Source organism: Macrobrachium nipponense, chromosome 45 (assembly GCF_015104395.2).
Source record: "Macrobrachium nipponense isolate FS-2020 chromosome 45, ASM1510439v2, whole genome shotgun sequence".
NCBI lineage: Eukaryota > Metazoa > Arthropoda > Malacostraca > Decapoda > Palaemonidae > Macrobrachium > Macrobrachium nipponense.
The window spans coordinates 19,703,427-19,723,426 of record NC_061105.1 but is presented as its reverse complement, the minus strand read 5'-3'; the positions used below and the strand labels follow the sequence as shown (position 1 = coordinate 19,723,426).

The 20,000-nt window shown below is 35.7% G+C and overlaps 2 protein-coding genes across 2 annotated transcripts in view; both read left to right on the top strand.

Annotated features, from left to right (window-relative positions):
* LOC135214190 (misshapen-like kinase 1) overlaps positions 1–18,882 on the top strand; it is a 61,564-nt gene extending 42,682 nt beyond the window's left edge. Inside the window, exon 6 of the mRNA XM_064248259.1 lies at positions 18,586–18,882. Coding sequence (XP_064104329.1) covers positions 18,586–18,882 — 297 coding nt within the window. The remainder of the gene's footprint in view (positions 1–18,585) is intronic.
* Positions 15,218–20,000, top strand: part of LOC135214441 (hemicentin-1-like) — a 77,014-nt gene continuing 72,231 nt past the window's right edge. Inside the window, exon 1 of the mRNA XM_064248731.1 lies at positions 15,218–15,435. The gene's annotated coding sequence lies outside the window, so the exon portion shown is untranslated. The remainder of the gene's footprint in view (positions 15,436–20,000) is intronic.

Below are 20,000 nucleotides of genomic sequence, written 5' to 3'. Positions count from 1 at the left end.
TCATAATATGTGATGTTAGACTCACAGGCCTATAATTACTTGCCTCTAGTCTTGATCCACTTTTGAAAGTAGGGTAATATATGCTAATTTGTGCTCATCATAAATCTTGCCTGTATCTACACTTTGTCTTAATAATATTGCAAGTGGCTTTGCGATAGAATGAACTACTTTCTTTAACAAAATAGCAGGAATCCATCAGGCCCTGCAGCAGCTCCATTTTTAATTTCAGTTAATAGCCTGCACAATATCAGCTTCATTAATATCTATGTCAGCTAAATATTCACTATTTTCATCCCTTACTTCTATATCATTATCTTCATTATCTATTCTAGGGTGAATTCTCTCTTATATCGTTCTGCCAGTATGTTGCAAATTTCCTTTTTTTCATTCGTTAATCTCCCTTCAATTCTCAGAGGGCCTATTTCTATTCTTCTTTTATTCATCTTCTTCGCATATGAGTATAATAGCTTGGGGTTTGTTTTGCTTGATATTTAATAGGGTATTTTCTTCCAAGTCCCGTTTTTCATTTTCTTTTGATTGTATAATCTTTTGTTCTGCATTTTCTATCTTACTTTTTAGTTCTATAACTTTCCATGCATTTTTTTTCTTTTGCAAGACCTTTTTTCCACTTTCTGATTTTCTGGAACAAGATCCTTCTGTCTCTTGGTATGCATGAATGATGTTTACTTTTCTTCTTCGGTATATATTTTTCCACTATTTTCTCCAATATTTTTATATAATATCTCCGTATTTACCCTTATGTCATCACTTACGAAAAATGTTATCCCAATCTTTGTTTAATTCTTCTTTAATTTCTGACCATTTTATATTTTTTACTGTAGAAGTTGTATTTTCCATATCCTTCCCACTTTTTCATTTCTTGCTTATCTCTATTTTCACTTGCTTTGGAATGAACTGTTTAATTCTATGACATTATGGTCTGAAATATTCGCATTATAAACTATTATTTCTTTAACATAATTCAATCTCGTTCACAAATACTAGGTCTAAAGTATTTTCCTTTCTTGTTGGCAGGTGATTTATTTGTTGAATGTTTGTATTCTAGTAGCATATCTAATAGCTTTTCAAATTGCCTCTTATCTTCTGCACTACTATTACTCTATATGTATAAGTACAACCACAATCTATTCGTTCTTTCCATTCTACGAAAGGAAAGTTGAAGTCACCAGATAGGAGAATAGTCCAGTCTTGTGATTTCTACATATATCATCCAATTTTTCAATTATTAAGTCAAATCTTTAGTATTAGGGAGGTCTATATATTACTATGTTCATCAATTTTTCAGATTCAAATTCTACCGCTATTAGTTCACATTCTGAGTTACTATATTTCTCATATATTGTTCCTTGTTTTTTTTTGTCTTTCCCATATATTGCGGTTCTTGATTCCTATTTTTTCTATCTGATCTATAAGTTTGGAACCCTTTTATTTGATCATCATTCCCAGTCTCTTGGGAATACCAGGTTTCACTTATATTCTTATATATCTTTTCATTTTGGGTTAGTTCTTCTAAGTACTCTATTTTTCTTTTTGAGTTACTCGTAACTAAACCCTGCGCATTCATCACTATGATGGTTTGCGTGTTTTCTCCTTCATTTAGTACTGTAGTAATAAGGATTTTCCCATGTCTCTTTCCTGTTCTGGTATGTTGTTCTTTTTTCATTTCCAGAAATTCTGACATTAAAAAATCCAACTTTTCCATAATATTTGATCTTCCTTCATCATAATTATTCATTTTGTGTCTGAATCTGCAATTTTCTCCGTTTCTGCAATATCCTCTTGCATAAATAAATACAGTTATTATCTCTTGAGTAGAATTTTCGGAGCTGATGCTTTGAAATTTTTTTGCTGACACCTCTGCATATCTCATTGAGAGAGAGAGAGAATAAATACATAAGAGTGCTAGAATAGGCTACGTAAATACTAGAGAATTGGCGAAAAAAAAAGATGGATTTGTCTCAGTCAATTCTAAAAGTTTTATTATGAAAGTGAGGAACCAAACAAAGGGAGAGAGAGAGAGAGAGAATGACAATAATAATAATGAAACAAGGAGAGACAGATGTACTCTAGAGTGACAAGCTCAGAGGAATTAGAGTGCTAAAAGAGGTTACGCAAATATTTGAGAATTAGTGAAGGAAAAATAGCTTTGTCACAAGACAATTCTAAAGATTTTATAAACGTGAGGGATTTGGTCCGTTTTGATGCCACTGGCCTTATGCCAACCTTGGCCTTCACCCAAAGACTGTTCTTCAGGGGGCATTAGGAATTCAGAGGCCTGGTGTACCCGTCTGGACTCGTCCCACCCAACTTAGACGACGACCTTTGAATACGAATGTCATCCCATTTCCTAAGGTTCATACGTGTGGATGACCAGGGACAGCAGAATTAAGGGGCCTGGTGTAGGCGTGTGGACTCGGACCTACCAACCTAGACGATAAATATTGAATATTTTTAAAGATTAAATATGTTAGATATTAATTTTATGGCTCAAGTTATAATCTCGTCTTTGACAAAAAAACATTTCGGAAAGAAAAATTTAGTATTGTGTATAGAGGGAAGGGGACAATCAACCATTCTCTCTCTCTCTCTTCTCTCTCTCTCTCTCTCTCTCTCTCTCTCTCTCTCCTGAACATATTTTCACCTAGGAATCAAATGAACTCAAATTCAAAATTGAAGAAAAAGAAGCTGCCTCTCTCTCTCTCTCTCTCTTCTCTCTCTCTCTCTCTCTCTCTCTCAATCTAGTTTCCCCAAAGAAACAAAAGACCTCGACTTTAAAATCAAATGAAGAAAAGCAGCAATAATAACGGACTGAAAAAAGCAACACACACACACACACACACACACACACAACACCCAAGATGAAAGGCACAAGGCAGAAATTAAAACCCATCCCACAGGAAGCCCTATGACCACTTCCGACAGAACCCCAGTCACTCGTTTAGCCGAAGAACGCGTCTTGGAAACACCGCCTCGCCCAACAAAAGGAAAGAGGGGGAGGGCGCGCCTTTTGGTTTGCCAAAGGGTGGAAAGTTAAATTGGACTCCCCAACCCCCAAAAACTGTTGTCAAACCAGAATGATTTCGAGTCAGAAGGTGCGAGACGCAGATAGAGAAACTATGTTCAGAGAAGTCATATATGTCTACTTCCTGTATTTTTCTTTCGCTCATCTTACTTCTTCCTAATGAAGACATTATTCTTTGGAAGCTTGAATACCAAGTCAAGGGCTCCTGTGGTGGGCTTTCCATATGAATAGTGTTTATCTTCTGAATAATAACAAATAATAATGTTAATAATAATAATAATGATAATAATAGCAACAATAATACAACATTCTAAAGAACACCGTAATATTCTTTGGCAGCTTGAATACCAAGTCAATGGCTCCTTCTGTGTGCTTCCCATATGAATAGGGTTTATATCCTGAATAACAATAATAATGATAATAATAATAACATTTTAAATCAATGGTCCTTGTGGGATTGTTCCATATGAATAGGATTAATCGTCTGAATAATAATAATAATAATAATAATAATAATAATAATAATAATAATCATAATAATAATAATAATAATAATAATAATAATAATAATAATAATAAAAATAATCTTACTATACTATAATGGGCGTTATATCTGTCCGCCCGTCTGTCATTCAATCACGGCCAAACGGCTGGTCCGATGGGCATGAAACTTGGCAGGGTCATAGTGGAGACCACTAAAATGGTTTATAATGGGATTTCATCTTACGTCCCACACCGCGCCCCCCTCCCGAAGTGGGTAGGGGTGATTAGGGCTTCCCTGAAACGGGGTTGGTTGTGCCCGTAGACTTAGTTACTTTACACATTTAACATGCATCACTTTTGTATACATATGTCTTATTATTTGGAAAAGAATACTATAGGGTAAACATCAATGACATAATAGTAAAAAAACAATAGCGAGTCACAAATATGAAGCAGCAGATGAATATGCTTTTAGTAGGGGTTGGTAAATTGCTAGCAATAATAATATAATAACTATAATAACCTGTTCGAGAGCTAGCTCATATGAGGGATATGGAATCCAGAAGACATTGTGGTATATATTCATTATTTGACTACATCTAAGGGAATTTGAATTGGAATGAGCAGTTTAGATTTATTCGCCTTTTTTTTTTAAATGGGGAACTGGAATATTATGAAATTTGGGCCAAATACCAAGTACTGGAACCTGTGATGATGGGGTTATTCAGCGTTGAAAGGGAAACAGTATAAAGGTATGAAAGGTGAAACAGGAGTGTAAAAAGGTTTGAAAGGTGTAGCAGGGGTGTAAAAAGGTTTAGGTGTAACAGGAGAGTGAAAAGGTTCAAAAGGTGTAACAAGAAATTAAAAAGGTTTATTGAAAGTTGTAACAAGAGAGTAAAAAGGTTTGAAAGGTATAACAGGAGGTGACACAATGTTTAGGAAAGGGTTGACGAGGGTAAGGTGGAATAAAGACTATGAACGGAGGTACAATAAAAGGAATATAGGGGGTTGCAGCAGCAGCTATGGGTCACGGTAATCTAACAGGAAATGCACAGCTAATCTAAGCAAAGAGAATTTATTTAAAAAAGAAAAAAAAAAGGCGTGATCCGACCTCCATCTTACTCAGGTTACATACTAAAATCTATGGTCAAATACAGCGCTGTTTCACCAACGAAAATTAAAATAAATATGATATATTTTATTAGAAATAATTGTTCTGTACTGTTTAATATGCACGTTATTTATATTTTATATTTTCTTTCTAATAAATAAATCATAAATATCCTATCCGAAAATTCCTGTATATTTAACTCAACGCCAAACATCTTTAACAAACCCTTTTTAGGCACTTCTATAGACCTTTCTTAAAACCACCCCCCAAATAAGAACAACAACAGCAAGAACAACAACAACAACAACAACAAGATCAACAACAACAACAACATAAAGTAGTTTGTAGGCTTACTCACCGAGTAAGCGAACATCATCTGTTTGACGTCACTAAACCTATAAATAGCCCCGGCCAGAGCGAGACAACTTTGGGATCATCCCAGCGTAATATGTGATTATGATTATGATTATGATTATAATTAACATGCAGGCAGTACCGAGTATATAATCGTTCCGTCCTTCAGCATGATACGATTTGTACCCGGGAAAAGAAAGGCTTATTCTTAAATATGAGATATATATATATATATATATATATATATATATAGATATATATATATATATATATATATATATATATATATATATATATATTTATCATTATATATATATATTTATATTTCTCAACAGAATACTAATACCCCTGAAAGACCCAATTTTTTGGCCAAATATGCTGCAAATGATGCATGAATATTACCTTGCATAATGACCGATAAAATGGCTTAGAAATTTATTGCATATTTGGCGAAGGTGAGAGAGAGAGAGAGAGAGAGAGAGAGAGAGAGAGAGAGAGAGAGAGAGAGGCAGCTTCTTTTTCTTCAATTTTAAATTCGAGACCCAAGGAAGTGCAGAGGTCTTAAATTTCTACGTCCCAAAGATTTTAAAATTCGATCAATCATAGCTTTCATTTGGAGAATATTACCTATAACAATGTTACCACGCCAGTTTTAGTATAAATAATTTTATAAATGAATCCCAAAAATTCCCGTCGTGTCGTTGAAACAAAAACATGTCTACAACATATCGCAAACAATATCTAAAGGCAGACCATAGAGTGCTCTAAGGCTTGAGAATGGGTAAGAAGCGTGTTGTCAACCGATACCACTGACGCTAACCGTGATTGGTGGAGGCTCCAGCCAATCAGAAGCGAGATAGAAGCATCAGCGATATTTACGTCGGGCAAGAATACACTCACACGAATATCTAGAACAAAAGCAGATAGGAAAACAAATAAATATCGTCAGAAACTCATACTCAAACTGAATAAACAACATGCAGGACAGATAACACCACCTGGGCCTAACAAAAGCACGCGATAACACGCAAGCAAAAGCGAGTGCAATTATTTTTGATTTTACTAAGCCCTTGTATTATCAGCAAGCAATTACTTTTAGCACAAGCTCATGTTAAAATGGAAAAAACATTATAAAAAAAAAACTTTTGGGGAAATTATTTTTCATTAGTTAGTGTCCTTGGTTAAGTGTACGGAGTAATTAAATACACACAATATATAATTATATAATTTTAGTAGGTTCTGAACTGGAATATACAAATTCGTGGATTCGATGTACGAAAACGGTCAAATATAGAACAATCAATTTATTCGTTAAGTCTGAAGTTATATATGTATATATATATATATATATATATATATATATATATATATATATATATATATAATCGTGATATATATATATATATAATATATATATATATATATATATATATATATATATATATATATATATATTAACTGCTGAATTTATATGACGGATGACGTAGGTGGTAGGCTAAGCTAATAGTACGATGAAGCTCATAATTCGATAATAGGGTTTAACTCTATTTACTCAAGGTTAATATATATATATATATATTATATATATATATATATATTTATTTATGATATAATGATAGTTAAACCTATTATCGAATTATGAGCTTCATCGTACTATTAGCTTAGCCTACCACCTACGTCATCCGTCATATAAATTCACAGTGACATACAAACAAGACATATAATTTGAAACAATCACCTAAATAAATAAAACATTATTAATAGCGTTTCATTACTACACTGTTACTAAAATGCTACGTAACAGTAACACCATTAAAAGAAATACCACTGTTACTTTCTTTTGCTACGTGATTCTTCTTGCCTTCTTCCTCTTCTAGATGTTTCTGTAACAGAATTGTACTTTTCGGATTTCAATAAAATTCTCAGTTACTTCATCGTAAAACTGGTTTCAGTTTCAAATGCTCAAAATCAGATTATTTTTTTCAACGGAAATCAGGGCTACGATAACAAGCTTTCTGGTTGTTCTTGTAACAGGATTAAGAGCCATTATTTTGGCAATTTATCAGTCTTTAGATATTAGGCGGTCCCCGATAGCGTATAATTTCAGGCATGACACCAGAGGTACTATAGAGACTAGCTTTCGTGAACGAGTGTAGACCAATAACAGGTTCGGGTTCTCTTCACATCTGTGGTTGTGCTTGTAACAGGCATAGTGGCCATTGATTTTACCAGTTTATAAATCACAGGCAGTCCTTGATCACGTATAATTTCAAGCATGAACTTCGTCATAGGGAAATCCGGCTTCCTTCTTCTGCCTAAATTGCACTTGGCTCATATTTTAGAGTAAAAAAATTATCCATATTGCTTCTGAAAGCATTTCATTTTATTCAAAGAACAAACGTTTTCAGACTTCTTTTTTTTTATTCAACTGTTCACTTCTTCAGATTTTGTCAACTCACTGCACTGCCAACATTTGACAACGCTGAATAGAGGTTGTTCGACCCAGAGTCAAAGTAATAGGGTCTGCTCAACTCGGCAGTGGGGGCGGAGCTAATACTGTGACGTCACAAGAGTAACACTTACCGTGGTTCTCCATTGAATTACTTAAAGAACCTTTAGTTTTTATACATTTAATCCATATCGCATCGGGGTTTTGTTTCATTCAATAAAATCTTGATAAAAATTATCGTTAACGAGGTCACATGTTTGACCTTTTTTTAATACCCATTCTCTCATTTAGTCACCAAGCCTTGTTTTATTCCACATAAAATATACCAAGCTTTCAAACACACCATAGCTACTCCAGCTTTCTTCATATGTTTATTCTTTACTTATTCATTTACTTACCTATATTACTGGTTTGCTGTATGTTCTTCAAGTCTACTTTTTATAACATGACAACTCTCTCTCTCTCTCTCTCCTTCTCTCTCTTCTCTCTTCTCTCTCTCTCTCTCTCTCTCTCTCAGATAGTAATATTATCAAGATTAAAAAAAATTCTTAAGAAATGTATTTAGTTCTGCCACTGTGTTCATACCTCACTATGAAAAGCAACTTTTTTTATTTATGCTAAAGGATAGGATGATAGATTAATTATAGTATTTTCCAAATCTTATTATGAATACTAATTGTTATGCAATAAATACAAAGAAAATGTGGATACAGGCAGTGTAAAACATGGCAGTTGCATTTGCACGACCTGACCGCAAAAAAGAAAACAATATCAAAAGTATAAGAATTACAGCATATACGATATAAGGTATCAAAGGAATAAATGATGAAGACAATGATACAGTGAACACATTTCCAGCAAATTTCTCATTAGCACTTCATATCACATAAATATACTTCCGAACGCGCAAGTTTGCATATAACACAAACTATATACATAAATGTATTAATTATGCATGCCTCAAACGATTATAATATTTTCGAAAAAAAGTACAAAAAGGTATTCGTCAGTCTGGCTGGATGTAACTGATGACGTTTCACAAGGGGTGGGGCTAGATTTCAGATCTCCCACGAACGGTTAATTTTTTATAATTTTTGCATGCGTAGATAATTTATTCTGTGCGCGATTATGGAATTGAAAGTAATTGTAATTGTAATGTGTCATATACCAATTGAAAGGACATTCTTTGTACTTGTACATGGTATATGGCAGAATGTAATAAGATGAAAAATTATATAAGAAAAATTTGTTAAATATTTACATAAAATTTTAAAATTTTGGTCCGTCTTTGACCTAAAATTCCTCGAAAATTTCTGAGGACACCTATCAATTTTATTTATGCATTATACAGTAAATTTTATCATCTTTCTAATCCATTTTTCAGTTTCTTTCTATCATCATCCCTTAGTCAGATACGCTACGAAACGTGAATGTATGTAGGTTGACGGATGAAGTAATTGCACATTTTTGTGTGCGTAGATAATTTTTTTCTGTGAGCGCTTGTGGGTTTGAAAGTAATCGTAATTGTACTGTCCCATATATCACTTGAAAGAGCATTCTTTGTACTTTAACGTAGTATACGGCAACATGTAATAAGAGGAAAATTTATATAAAATAACGCCATTGCAAAAATAGTTATACAAAAATGTTATCGTAAATATAGTTTCATAAAGATGTGTTCCTTCTGTAACTGATGACGTTTCACAAGGGGCGGCGGTAGGTTTTGCCGCCTCGTGAGCAGACCCTATATACTTTGACTCTGGTTCGACCAGTTCACCAAAGTTCGATTCGTATTGGTTGATATCAAAATGCCCAAAATTGTCTTTGCCTTTATCCTTTTATTTTTTGTGCTTTTTTTGTCACAAGCATTTAATCGTGATTCCTGACAGTCGTGGGAACAGTCAACACTTACGATTTAAGTTCTCGTTTAGTACTGCAAAGCTCCTGCAATCTTACAAGCTGAAAGCAGCGAAGCACACAAGGTCACAGATTTAAAAGTATATATATAAACACCTAATTTGAAGCACTAGAACACACAGGATTACAGAAATTAAGATAAACCCGACGACAAGCTAACGAATGCACGGTGCTGAACAACTGAAGCCAAACTGCTCTCCACATCACATCAATTTTTTACTCCACCGATTTGCGCGCTCAAGATCCTACCTAAAATGAAACCTGCTGCTTATTCGAATAAACTATTAGAGTGGCTATTTTCCTCTCATTTCTGATAAACGCGCATTGTATTGCACTGCATTGCCTTATAAGCTCATACAAATTAGTTTTTCAGCATTTTAACATCTTTCTGGCAGTTGTCTATGCTGGTAACTATCCATCAATTATTCATCAAAGTGCATGAAACGGATATATATATATATATATATATATATATATATATATATATATATATATAATATATATATATATAATATATATATATATATATATTTTTATATATACATATATTATATTACATATATATAATATATATATATATATATATATATATATACACTTCAAATTAACCAGTTGAATTTTTGTTCGTGGCTCTTATCAACCTAAATATTTTGTCCAATTCTTACCAAGTCGTCATTCATTTTTTTCTTTCGAGCCACGAATAGCCGAATAGGGTCTTTCGCTCCCATCAAGGGTTGGTTAGTCATTGATACCTCGCCCTTGAAGTTCATCTCTTTCTTTGCATGTGCGAGAGTATAAAGAATTCTAGACCAAAAGCCAAACACTGGGACCCATGAGGTCATTCAGCGCTGAAACGGAAATTAACAGTAAAAAGAACTGAGAGGTGCAACAGGAGGAAAACCTCAAAGCAGTTTCTCTATGAATCAATTGTTCGAAGATGGTGAAAAGTAAGATGGAGGAAAGAGAAAACGAACGGAGGTACAGTAATAGGAATGGAAGGGGTTGCAGCTAGGGGCCGAAGGGACGCTGCAAAGAACCTTAAGTAATGCCTACAGTACACCGCATGAGGGGCATCGATGGCACTAGCATCCTACGGGAGTTTGCGTGTACGAGCACTGGGCTGAGGCGTTTTCGTTGTCTCTTGACGGTGTTTTTGCAGACTTGTTACACGGCTTCTTAAGAACTAGACCGATGACGGCAATTGTAGATGTATTCCTACGGCGACCTTTTGTTAGTCTTGGGGGCGTGTCACTGGGCGCCTTACTGCTGGATCTTTATGTAGATACCACGAGAAGCCATCCTGTTATGTTCGGTATCTCCTGAGGAACATACCCGTCTGTTGCTCCGCCTCTCTGTCACTACTGTACCGACTCTCTTGTCTCTTGTCTTCATTTTACGGCCAAGTGGAAAAAACAAAAATTCCACACCTTTTTCTAGGCGGTTTATTGTGGTCATATTATTTTCTTATATATATGATTCATTGACCTATATTCTCAGTAATTTGCATCATGTTTATTGACTTGATAAAGAGACGTCAAAGAATGGTTGTTAACGCCAAATCATGAAGCAGCAGAAGTCGACCTATTGAAAATTATTCTAATACATGTAAAAATTTATTTTGATCAACTTCGTAAGGGAAGTTTAGACTGTGAAGGAAAGCATATATCGTTTTATGAACTACGTTCGATTTTACCGATGGTTGAATTGTTTTAAAATCTGGGCGAGCGTGGAAGCCAGTGGTGTGGAAATGTGGCAACACTGCTTTAAGTATAATCACTTTAAGCGAGGAAAACTAGCTTTAGCCCATTTGTAATTATGTTAATTGTTCTTCCTGTCGTAATGTGAGAGTCACAATATAGTGTGACAGATTCGTTTCTACCTGTTAATATTGAAAGTGTGTAAAAAATTATTTAATATTGCGTTAAGGACTGTCAATTATACCTTTGAGTGTTTCCATTGAATTGTCACTGGTAATCCTGCTTTTAGACAAGCTTTATTTTGTGTGTGTGTGTATGTGTGTGTGTGTGTGTATGTGTGTGTGTATGTGTGTGTGTGTATAGTGTAGTGTGGCATTTTGAAAATATATTCTAATCGGGAATAAGAACAATTATATTGTAACAAGAGTTAAGTTACGATATTACATTATTTATATAAATGTTTAGCATTCGTGAGTGAAAAAGGAAGTATTTTCCCTGATAAAGAATAACAAAATTGATCAGAGAAGTTGCATAAAACGGCAAAGGAATTTCTTGAAAAATTGATAATGGAAATCCATAGATAAACATATCGAACGAACGAAAGCCACCAGAGGTTATGAGACTATTTTGACAAGGAGTTGCATTAAGCGTTTGGAGACCTAGACCGAATGAAAGAAAATGCTTTTGCACATTTTTCCTGGAAAGTATTTTAGTGTTACAAGATTTTCAAAAGACGAAGGAGATTACCTAAATCTCTTTAATAATTATAATGAAAGTATCACTCGTGTCTACGCGACAGCAAATTGGGAAATCTATCATGATGACGGCATCGGAGTTCTGAAAACTTCAACTGTCATTAAGATAGTTCTGGGGAAACATTTTTCATAAGCAAACTTTTCTTCCCAACAAATTACCTTTGTCCTGAGAGAGGTCTCATCAATCACCATTTAACGTGAAACTATTTTTGAAAAGAAGAATAGTTTCTGATGTTTAATGATGCCTTCAAAAAGAAGGATATTTATATATATATATATTTTATCAGCAAGAACCTAAAAGTTTTTACATCATTGTTGAATTATTTTTTACTTACATACTCAAATTATTTTTTGCTTCTCGTGACTTTGTCTTGACGTTTTTTCAATGAGGAAATATGGTTTCCAAGGTAAATTCCGTATATCTAAGTATAATCATGTATATTTAAGTACTTAAAAAGATTCCGAAATCCATACGTGTAGCATACTTAGGCCTATAGTGACAACAAATATAGCCTGGTATGAAAAATGTAGATATGATATATCTAAGTATATATATTTACATATATTCAAGTACTTAAGATTCCGAAATCTATACGTGTAGCTCACATAGGCCTAGTGACAATAAATATAGCACGCTGTGAAAAACGTAGATTTAACAATGGATATCAACTTGGCAAAGCCGCAAGAAACGGGAATAGTGGTAAGAGCCTCCACTGTGGCAAGTGAATTGATTGTTCATCCTCCCTAACTCTTACTTTAAAATACAGAGTTCCACCTTTTTAAGATCCTCTGTGCATTGATTCTCATTCTCCAAAGAGAATAATAACACTTACTCCTAATTGCTTTGAATATCTAATCCTACTTAGGTAAGAATACAGGAGAACCTTTCCTGGAATAACTCTGCGGACGATTCATTTATTTGACTGTCTTCTTTCCCGTTTTCTTTTCGTATTTTGATCTTATTTCCCTTTTCGTACTGTTCTTCAATTCCTTTCTGTTGTTGTTCGTTATATGATTTACAGGTATTCGAATTATGATTTGTGTTTTAGTGGCAATTAAAGCTGCGAACGAAGGCGAGGACATACGGAGAGAGAGAGAGAGAGAGAGAGAGAGAGAGAGAGAGAGAGAGAGAGAGTGAAAACTCAACTGACCTATACAACACTATTCATGATAAGCTTATTGGTCATTTCTGTAAAATCTATTGGAAGTAAAACTTTATATTGTGAGAGAGAGAGAGAGAGAGAGAGAGAGAGAGAGAGAGAGAGAGAGAGAGAGAGAGAGAGAGAGAGAGAGTTTTACGCGAAACTCGATATATAGACTATACTACGTTTTTTGCTGATTGGCGTATTGATCATTTATATATAATTCATTTGAAGTAAAAACTTTTTTTTGTAGGTCGGATTATGCAAAGGTTAAGAAGCAAATTGGGACAATTTTCTGCCATTTTAAGATACAAAATCACCACAAACATTTCATTTAAACTATCATCAATGTTATGATAAATGTTTTTCCTGTTATTGCCGTTAGTTAGTTATTTTCTCTTTCCACTTTCCTTTGTTAATACCAGTTCTCTCTCTCACCCTCAGTACATATCTGAGCCGAAGGGAATATGAATATATATTGCATTAATCTATAGTTGATGAATAGCAAATCAAGATGGCTTCTCTTACAGTGAGACTACATCAATATCTCACCGTGACTGTAGACGACTTTGGTTGATCCGACCTCGAACACAAGTCTAGATCTAACTTCAAGCCTCCTGCTGTGAAAAGTCTGTGGTTCTACCTTTTAACGGAAGCCCTCACAGAATTGCTGTGATGCAATTTTGAGGAATTTGTAGATCTCCATCAAAAATAAATTCACATTTGATATTAATCGAGATGGCTTCTACTACAAGACGACAAAAATAGCTCACCGTAGACGACTTTCTGGTTCTACATATGACAGACGCCCTCACAGAACTGCTGATATAATTTAGAGGTATTTGTAGACCTCCATCATTAATAAATTCATGTTATATATTTGACTCCTCTAGTACTATACTCTAAGGTGCTGTCTTGCTTCTTTCAAAAGATGAGATCATGTTATGGATAGCTGAGCGTTCCCAAATGGCGCACTCTTTCCCTCAGGGCATTAGTCTTCATCATGACCTTTATATTCCCTGTTCTTTTTATTTCAAAGAAAAGTTCTTTGTGTTATTTAATGTTAGACTGTACCTATTTCTTTCTAGTTACCGATACTATGTTTCATAGTATTAGTTTGGGATTTGAGTGTCCACCTTATGACTTTAGATGTATACTAGGCTTATACTCCTACTGCCTGAAGCCATTTTACAATAAAGTGCTTGCATATTATATTATATTATATTATATTATATTATATTATATATATATATATATATATATTGCTAAATACTATTAGTTACTTTTGTTATTAATTCAATGACAGCTTTTCAATTCAAGTCTCAACAAGAGCAGAGGGAAGTCATTAGGTCTGAAATGACACGGACCAAAAATGTATTGCATAATTAAGACGCAAATTCAAACTGGTTCAATGGACAAGGCTGGTAAAGTGGCCTTAGGGCAGTTTAAGCAAGCCTTTGAGTTCTCCTTCTCTCGCTCTCTCTCTCTCTAGATACTTTACCCCGAAACTTTCTCTCTCTCGCTTTTTTGATACAGAAATGTGATTACACTTAGCAAACTAAATGCTTCCTGAGAGCCACGAAACTCTCTCTCTCTCTCTCTCTGGATAAAGAAGCGTAATTACGCTTTGCCAGCTAAAATCTACTGTGAACTACGACACCTCTCTCTCTCTCTCTCTCTCTCTCTCTTCTCTCCTGGATACCTACAGAGCCACAAAGCCTCTCTCTGTCTCTCTCTCTCTCTCTCTGGATTCAGAGTCCAGAGTCCAGACGCGATTACGTTTACCAAGCTGAATTCTCGCTGAGAATCACGAAACGTGTCTCTCTCTCGCTCTTTCTCTCACGAAAATTCCTGCTGACGGAGAGAGAGAGAGAGAGAGAGAGAGAGAGAGAGAGAGAGAGAGAAGGTAAAACGTTTGTTAACGGCCCCGCCACCATAGCACCCGTGAAAATCCTCAAATTTCCTTTATCGCCGGAAACGGAAGCCGAAATAGACCGATGTATTCTTCAAAACTCTTACTTTTTTCTCTCTCGGTTATCTCATTCGTGGCTGCGTATTTCAATTTAGGAGGGAGGGAGAGAGAAAGAGAGGAGGGTAGAGGAGAGAGAGAGAGAGAGAGAGAGAGAGAGAGAGAGAGAGAGAGGATGGTGGATGGTGGAGGAGGAGGAGGAGGAGGAGGAGGGGCGTGGTCCCCGAAGGCGTGGTGAGGTGGAGGCGGACCGCGTCTAGGTGATAGTAGGTTGTGTCGAGCTCTGATAGAACGAAGGAGAGAGAGAGAGAGAGCAGCTGTAGGGCAGAAAAGGTAAACGGAAAGTGAGGTGGAGAGAGAGGGGGAGGAGGTGGAGACAAACATACACACACACTCAAACACATACACACGCGCACAAACACTCGTATAGTTCTCTCTCTCTCTCTCTCTCTCTCTCTCTCTCTCTCTCTCTACCCCTCATCACTCCAACCATGCCCGGTCGTCGTGACGTGAGTGTGAGTCAGGACTCAGTAGTCGATGGACTGTTGTTGTGTTGTGATGTACTAGTAACGCTCGTCCGTATTCGGCGTCGTCTTGTGTGTGTGTGTACGTGCTTTTGTTCGTGTTTGAGCGTCGCTGTGCGTTAAAACCAGCACTGTTTAAAATCGTCCGTTCTGTCATTTCAAAACGGAAAGGAATAGATCCCAAATCTTTGTATTTATATACCTATACTTTGACGGATTACATTTACGCCAAATCTTATTGTCGTTTTCGTAACGCTGAAAAAAAAAAAAAAAAATCCCTGGCCAACTGTCGTCGACGAGACGACTTTTTCCAGTCGTTTTGACGGTTTATTCCAACTCATTTTGAATTACAGTCGTTCTTGTAAGTCTGAAGATTACTTTTAAAGTGTCTTTTTATATGTTGGGAAGGGGGGGTGGGGAGCGAGTGGAGGAGGTTTAAACAATATGTGGGAGAATTCCTTAACTTTTGTTGTGACTAAGTCACGAATTGATGCTGAAATATGAACACTTTGAATTTCAAGTTTTTTTTTTCTTTCTTTTGTGGGGGTGGGGGTTGTACCGGGGCCTTATTTTTATTCATGCTAATTTATGCAGAAATGTATACGTTTGCCTACGTTAACCTAAGATTTAATTTATACTTTATACGTGAATTTATACGGCTGCTTACATTAACCAAGGCTTAATTTATACATGACTATATACGCTTGCCTACGTTGACATAGGCTTAATTTATACATGAATGTATACTGTTGCTTACACTAACCAAGGCTTAATTCATGCATTAGTTTATACATGGATATATACGGTTCCTTACATTAACCAAGGCTTAATTTAATACATGAATTATACGGTTTTGCCCTAGCGTTGGCATAGGCTTAATTTATACCATGAAATAGTATACTGTTTTGACCTACACCAACCATCGGTTTAATTTATACTTTACTTGAATTTATACGGTTCCTTACATTAACCAAGGCTTAATTTATACATGAATATACGGTTGCCTACGTTGGCATAGGCTTAATTTATACATGAATGTATACTGTTGCCTACACCAACCATCGTTTAATTTATACTTTATACGTGAATTTATACTGTTCCTTACATTAACCAATGTTTAATTTAAACATGGCTGTATAAGGCTGCCTACGTTGACAAAGACTTAATTTACACACGAATGTATACTGTTGCTTACACTAACAAAGGCTTAATTTATACATTAGTTCATACGTGAATATATGCGTTTGTCTACATGAACCAAGGCTAAAGTAAGCCTATTTTTTTTAATTCGGTTTAATGAGACTTATTTTTCCATTCATTCATTGACTGAGTTTGTATTAATTTAGGGAAGTTTGGGGGTGGGGGTTGGGGGGGGGAGTTGTGTAAGGGCTATTTCATTCGGTGGCTTACATTAACCAAGTCTTCAGTAAGTTTTTAAAGCGTTTTTTTTCTGTGTTTATTAGCGCACTTTTATTCATTCATGATAGGGTAATATTATAGGAATTATTATTACGTGAGATTTTGTCAAACCCCACCCCCCACCCCCCCAACCCCCCGAGAAAATAATTTTGGAATTGTTCACTCTTAAAGAAGCCATTTATCTGTGTGTTAGTCTTCCGTTTATTGAATTATTTACAGACTCATTCATTTATTGATGAGAAAGTGTACCTCTTAGTGAAGTATAAGAATTATTATACGAATTAATTATCATCACATGAAATTTGTCAAAAAATAAGACGAGAGTTTTTTTGGGGGGTGGGGGGGGGGGAGAATGTACCCAAAAGAAGTTTTCAATTTCTTGGAAAGGTGCCTTCAAAAGTTGTTTGCTTTCCAAATAGAATACTTGAGAGAGAGAGAGAGAGAGAAAACATGCTAAGAATGTATGAAAAGACATCATATTACACAGGTTTTACAGCCAGGGAATTATTAAAAATAGTGAAAACTTACACAGAATTAAGAGAGAGAGAGGATAAATTCCTTTAAAAATATGTGACACGACATAATTTTAAATGTTTTACAGTCAGAGAAATTGAGTAAATAATTGAGAGAGAGGGAGGGAGAGATATTCATGTGAGATTATTTGAATCGACATCATATTCCACAGGTTTCCAGTTAGGGAATTTAAAAAAATGAAAAATACAGAAATTGAGAGAGAGAGAGGATAAATTCTTTTAAGAATATATCAAACATCATATTTACAGAGGTTTTCCAGTCTAGAAAATAAAGTGAACAAAAATACATTTACAGAGGGTTTATAATCGAGATTTTTAATTGCAAAAATAGTTTTTCTCGTGACGTCACCTTTCACATAAAGTAAAAAATAAAATTACGAAGGTTTTACAATCGAGAAAAAAAAAATAGTCTTGAAAAATTACAAAAATATAAAAAAAAAATTCGTGACGTCACCTTTCACATTAAGATGCCGGTGATGACGTTTCACAGACGTCATGGCTAGTTATGTCATAGCACGTAATGCTGACGTTATTACCTGTGCTGACCTATGCTGACCCGAGGTCATTAAGAAACCAGTGTTGAATAGACCAATGTTTTTTTCTTTAATCGTACTGAGGAAGGATTAAGTCTAAGCTTTCACGTTTAATTGTTGTTATTTTATTTGTTTTATGAATTGATTTCTATGTAGGTTTTTTTTTAATTTATATCTAATTCTTATTTGTTTTTATTTATATTTAATTGTTATTTGCTTTTTAATATTTTTCACATTTAATTATATTTGTTTATTTATTCACATTTAACTGTTGGTATTTGTTTTTTCAGTTTATTCACATTGAATTGTTGTTATTTTATTTATTTCCGAATTGATTTATATTTAATTGTTATAATTTTTTTATTAATTTTGTTTCAATGTAATTATTGGTCTCTTGATGTGAAGGTGACTGTGTAAAGTAACTTTAATTTGAGGTTGTCTTTTCCAGTTGTGGCTTTGATGGTATTTAACATTAGTGACTTTTCAGTCAAGGTGGGTTAGCATTTCCTAACCCGCCCCCCTCACCCCATCCCCGCCTCCCCCACCCCAGCTCACCCTATTCCATCCCCACTTCACCCCACGTCACCTCACCCCGTCCCGAAAAAGAATGAGTCCTCCAAGCCTCCCCAGCCCCCATCCCACCCCTCTCACCCCAGGCTCACCCTACCCTACCCCCACCTTCACCCCAACGTCACCCCATTCCCACCTTCAACCCAGCTACCCTACCGCCACCTCGCCCCCACGTCACCTCACCCCATCCCGAAAACCGAATGAGTCCTCTCAAAGCCTCTTCCCCAACACCCACCTCACCCCATCCCAACCCCTCCCCTTCACCCCATGGTCACCCTACCTACCCTTACCTCACCACGTCACCTCACCTCACCCCACCACATCACTACATGTCACACCACCTCACCCCGCCCTCACCTCACCTCACCCCCACCCCATCCTAACCTAACCCCACCTCACCCTAATCCCCACCCCTAGCAAAAAAGATAAATAAATAAAAAAACTTACAGAAACAGATGGTCAGTTTGCAACGCTGAAAAATAATGTCACTGGGTCAGTAGAGGGTGCTGATGTATGAAGACACCGTGGAACTGTAGGATTGATTGATATGATTGATTCATAGTCACTAAAACTGGCTTTACAATCTATGAGTTACTGACGCCCAGAGACAATGTAGTGAGATGATTTATAGTCAACTAAAAATGGCGTTACATAATCTATAAGTGACTGACGCTCAGAGACAATGTAGTAAGATTATTTATAGTCAACTAAAATGTCGTTCACAATCTTTGAGTGACTGGACACCCAGAGACAATGTAGTAAGATGATTTATAGTCACTAAAACTGGCGTCACAACATCCAGGGGTGACTGGCGCCCAGAGACAATGTAGTAAGATGATTTATAGTCAACTAAAATTGTCGTCACAACATCTAGGGGTGACTACGCCCAGAGAAAATGAAGTAAGGTGGATATGCAGTGCGATTTAAAATGAAGTATATCTGAAGCTGCGTCATTGGACGAATGAGCAAATTGTGTAAAGGAAAACGCGACGAGAAAATGCGCGCAGGAGAAAACGAAGAAAAATGAAGAAGAAGAAAAGTGAATAAACAAATGGCTGTCCAAGTTAGGGATGCAAATAGAATAATGCTGTCGGGAGGTAACATAATTCCGTGCCGGTGGAGAGAAATTGAATAGACAAACTGAACAGAGGAACTGAATAGATAAAATGAATAGATAGATAGATGCCTGGCGTACATGAAAGGAGGAAGAGAAGCCCAAAAGGACTCCTCTCTGAACTGGTACTTTAGAGAGGAAGTTGGCTCTCATGTAAATTTGAGAGAACACGTTTGAAACAGACTGCATATGCATTGCGTTAACATCCATTATAAAAATAAGGGATGGGAATGCGTCAAGAATGGATGGAATTACAAGTGGAATGCTTATGCTTTGGTGTCGAGGCTCTGGCAAAAAATAAGGGATGGGAATACGTCAAAACATGGTTGGAATTACAATTGGAATGTTTATGCTTTGGTGTCGAGGATTTGCAAAAATAAGGTATGG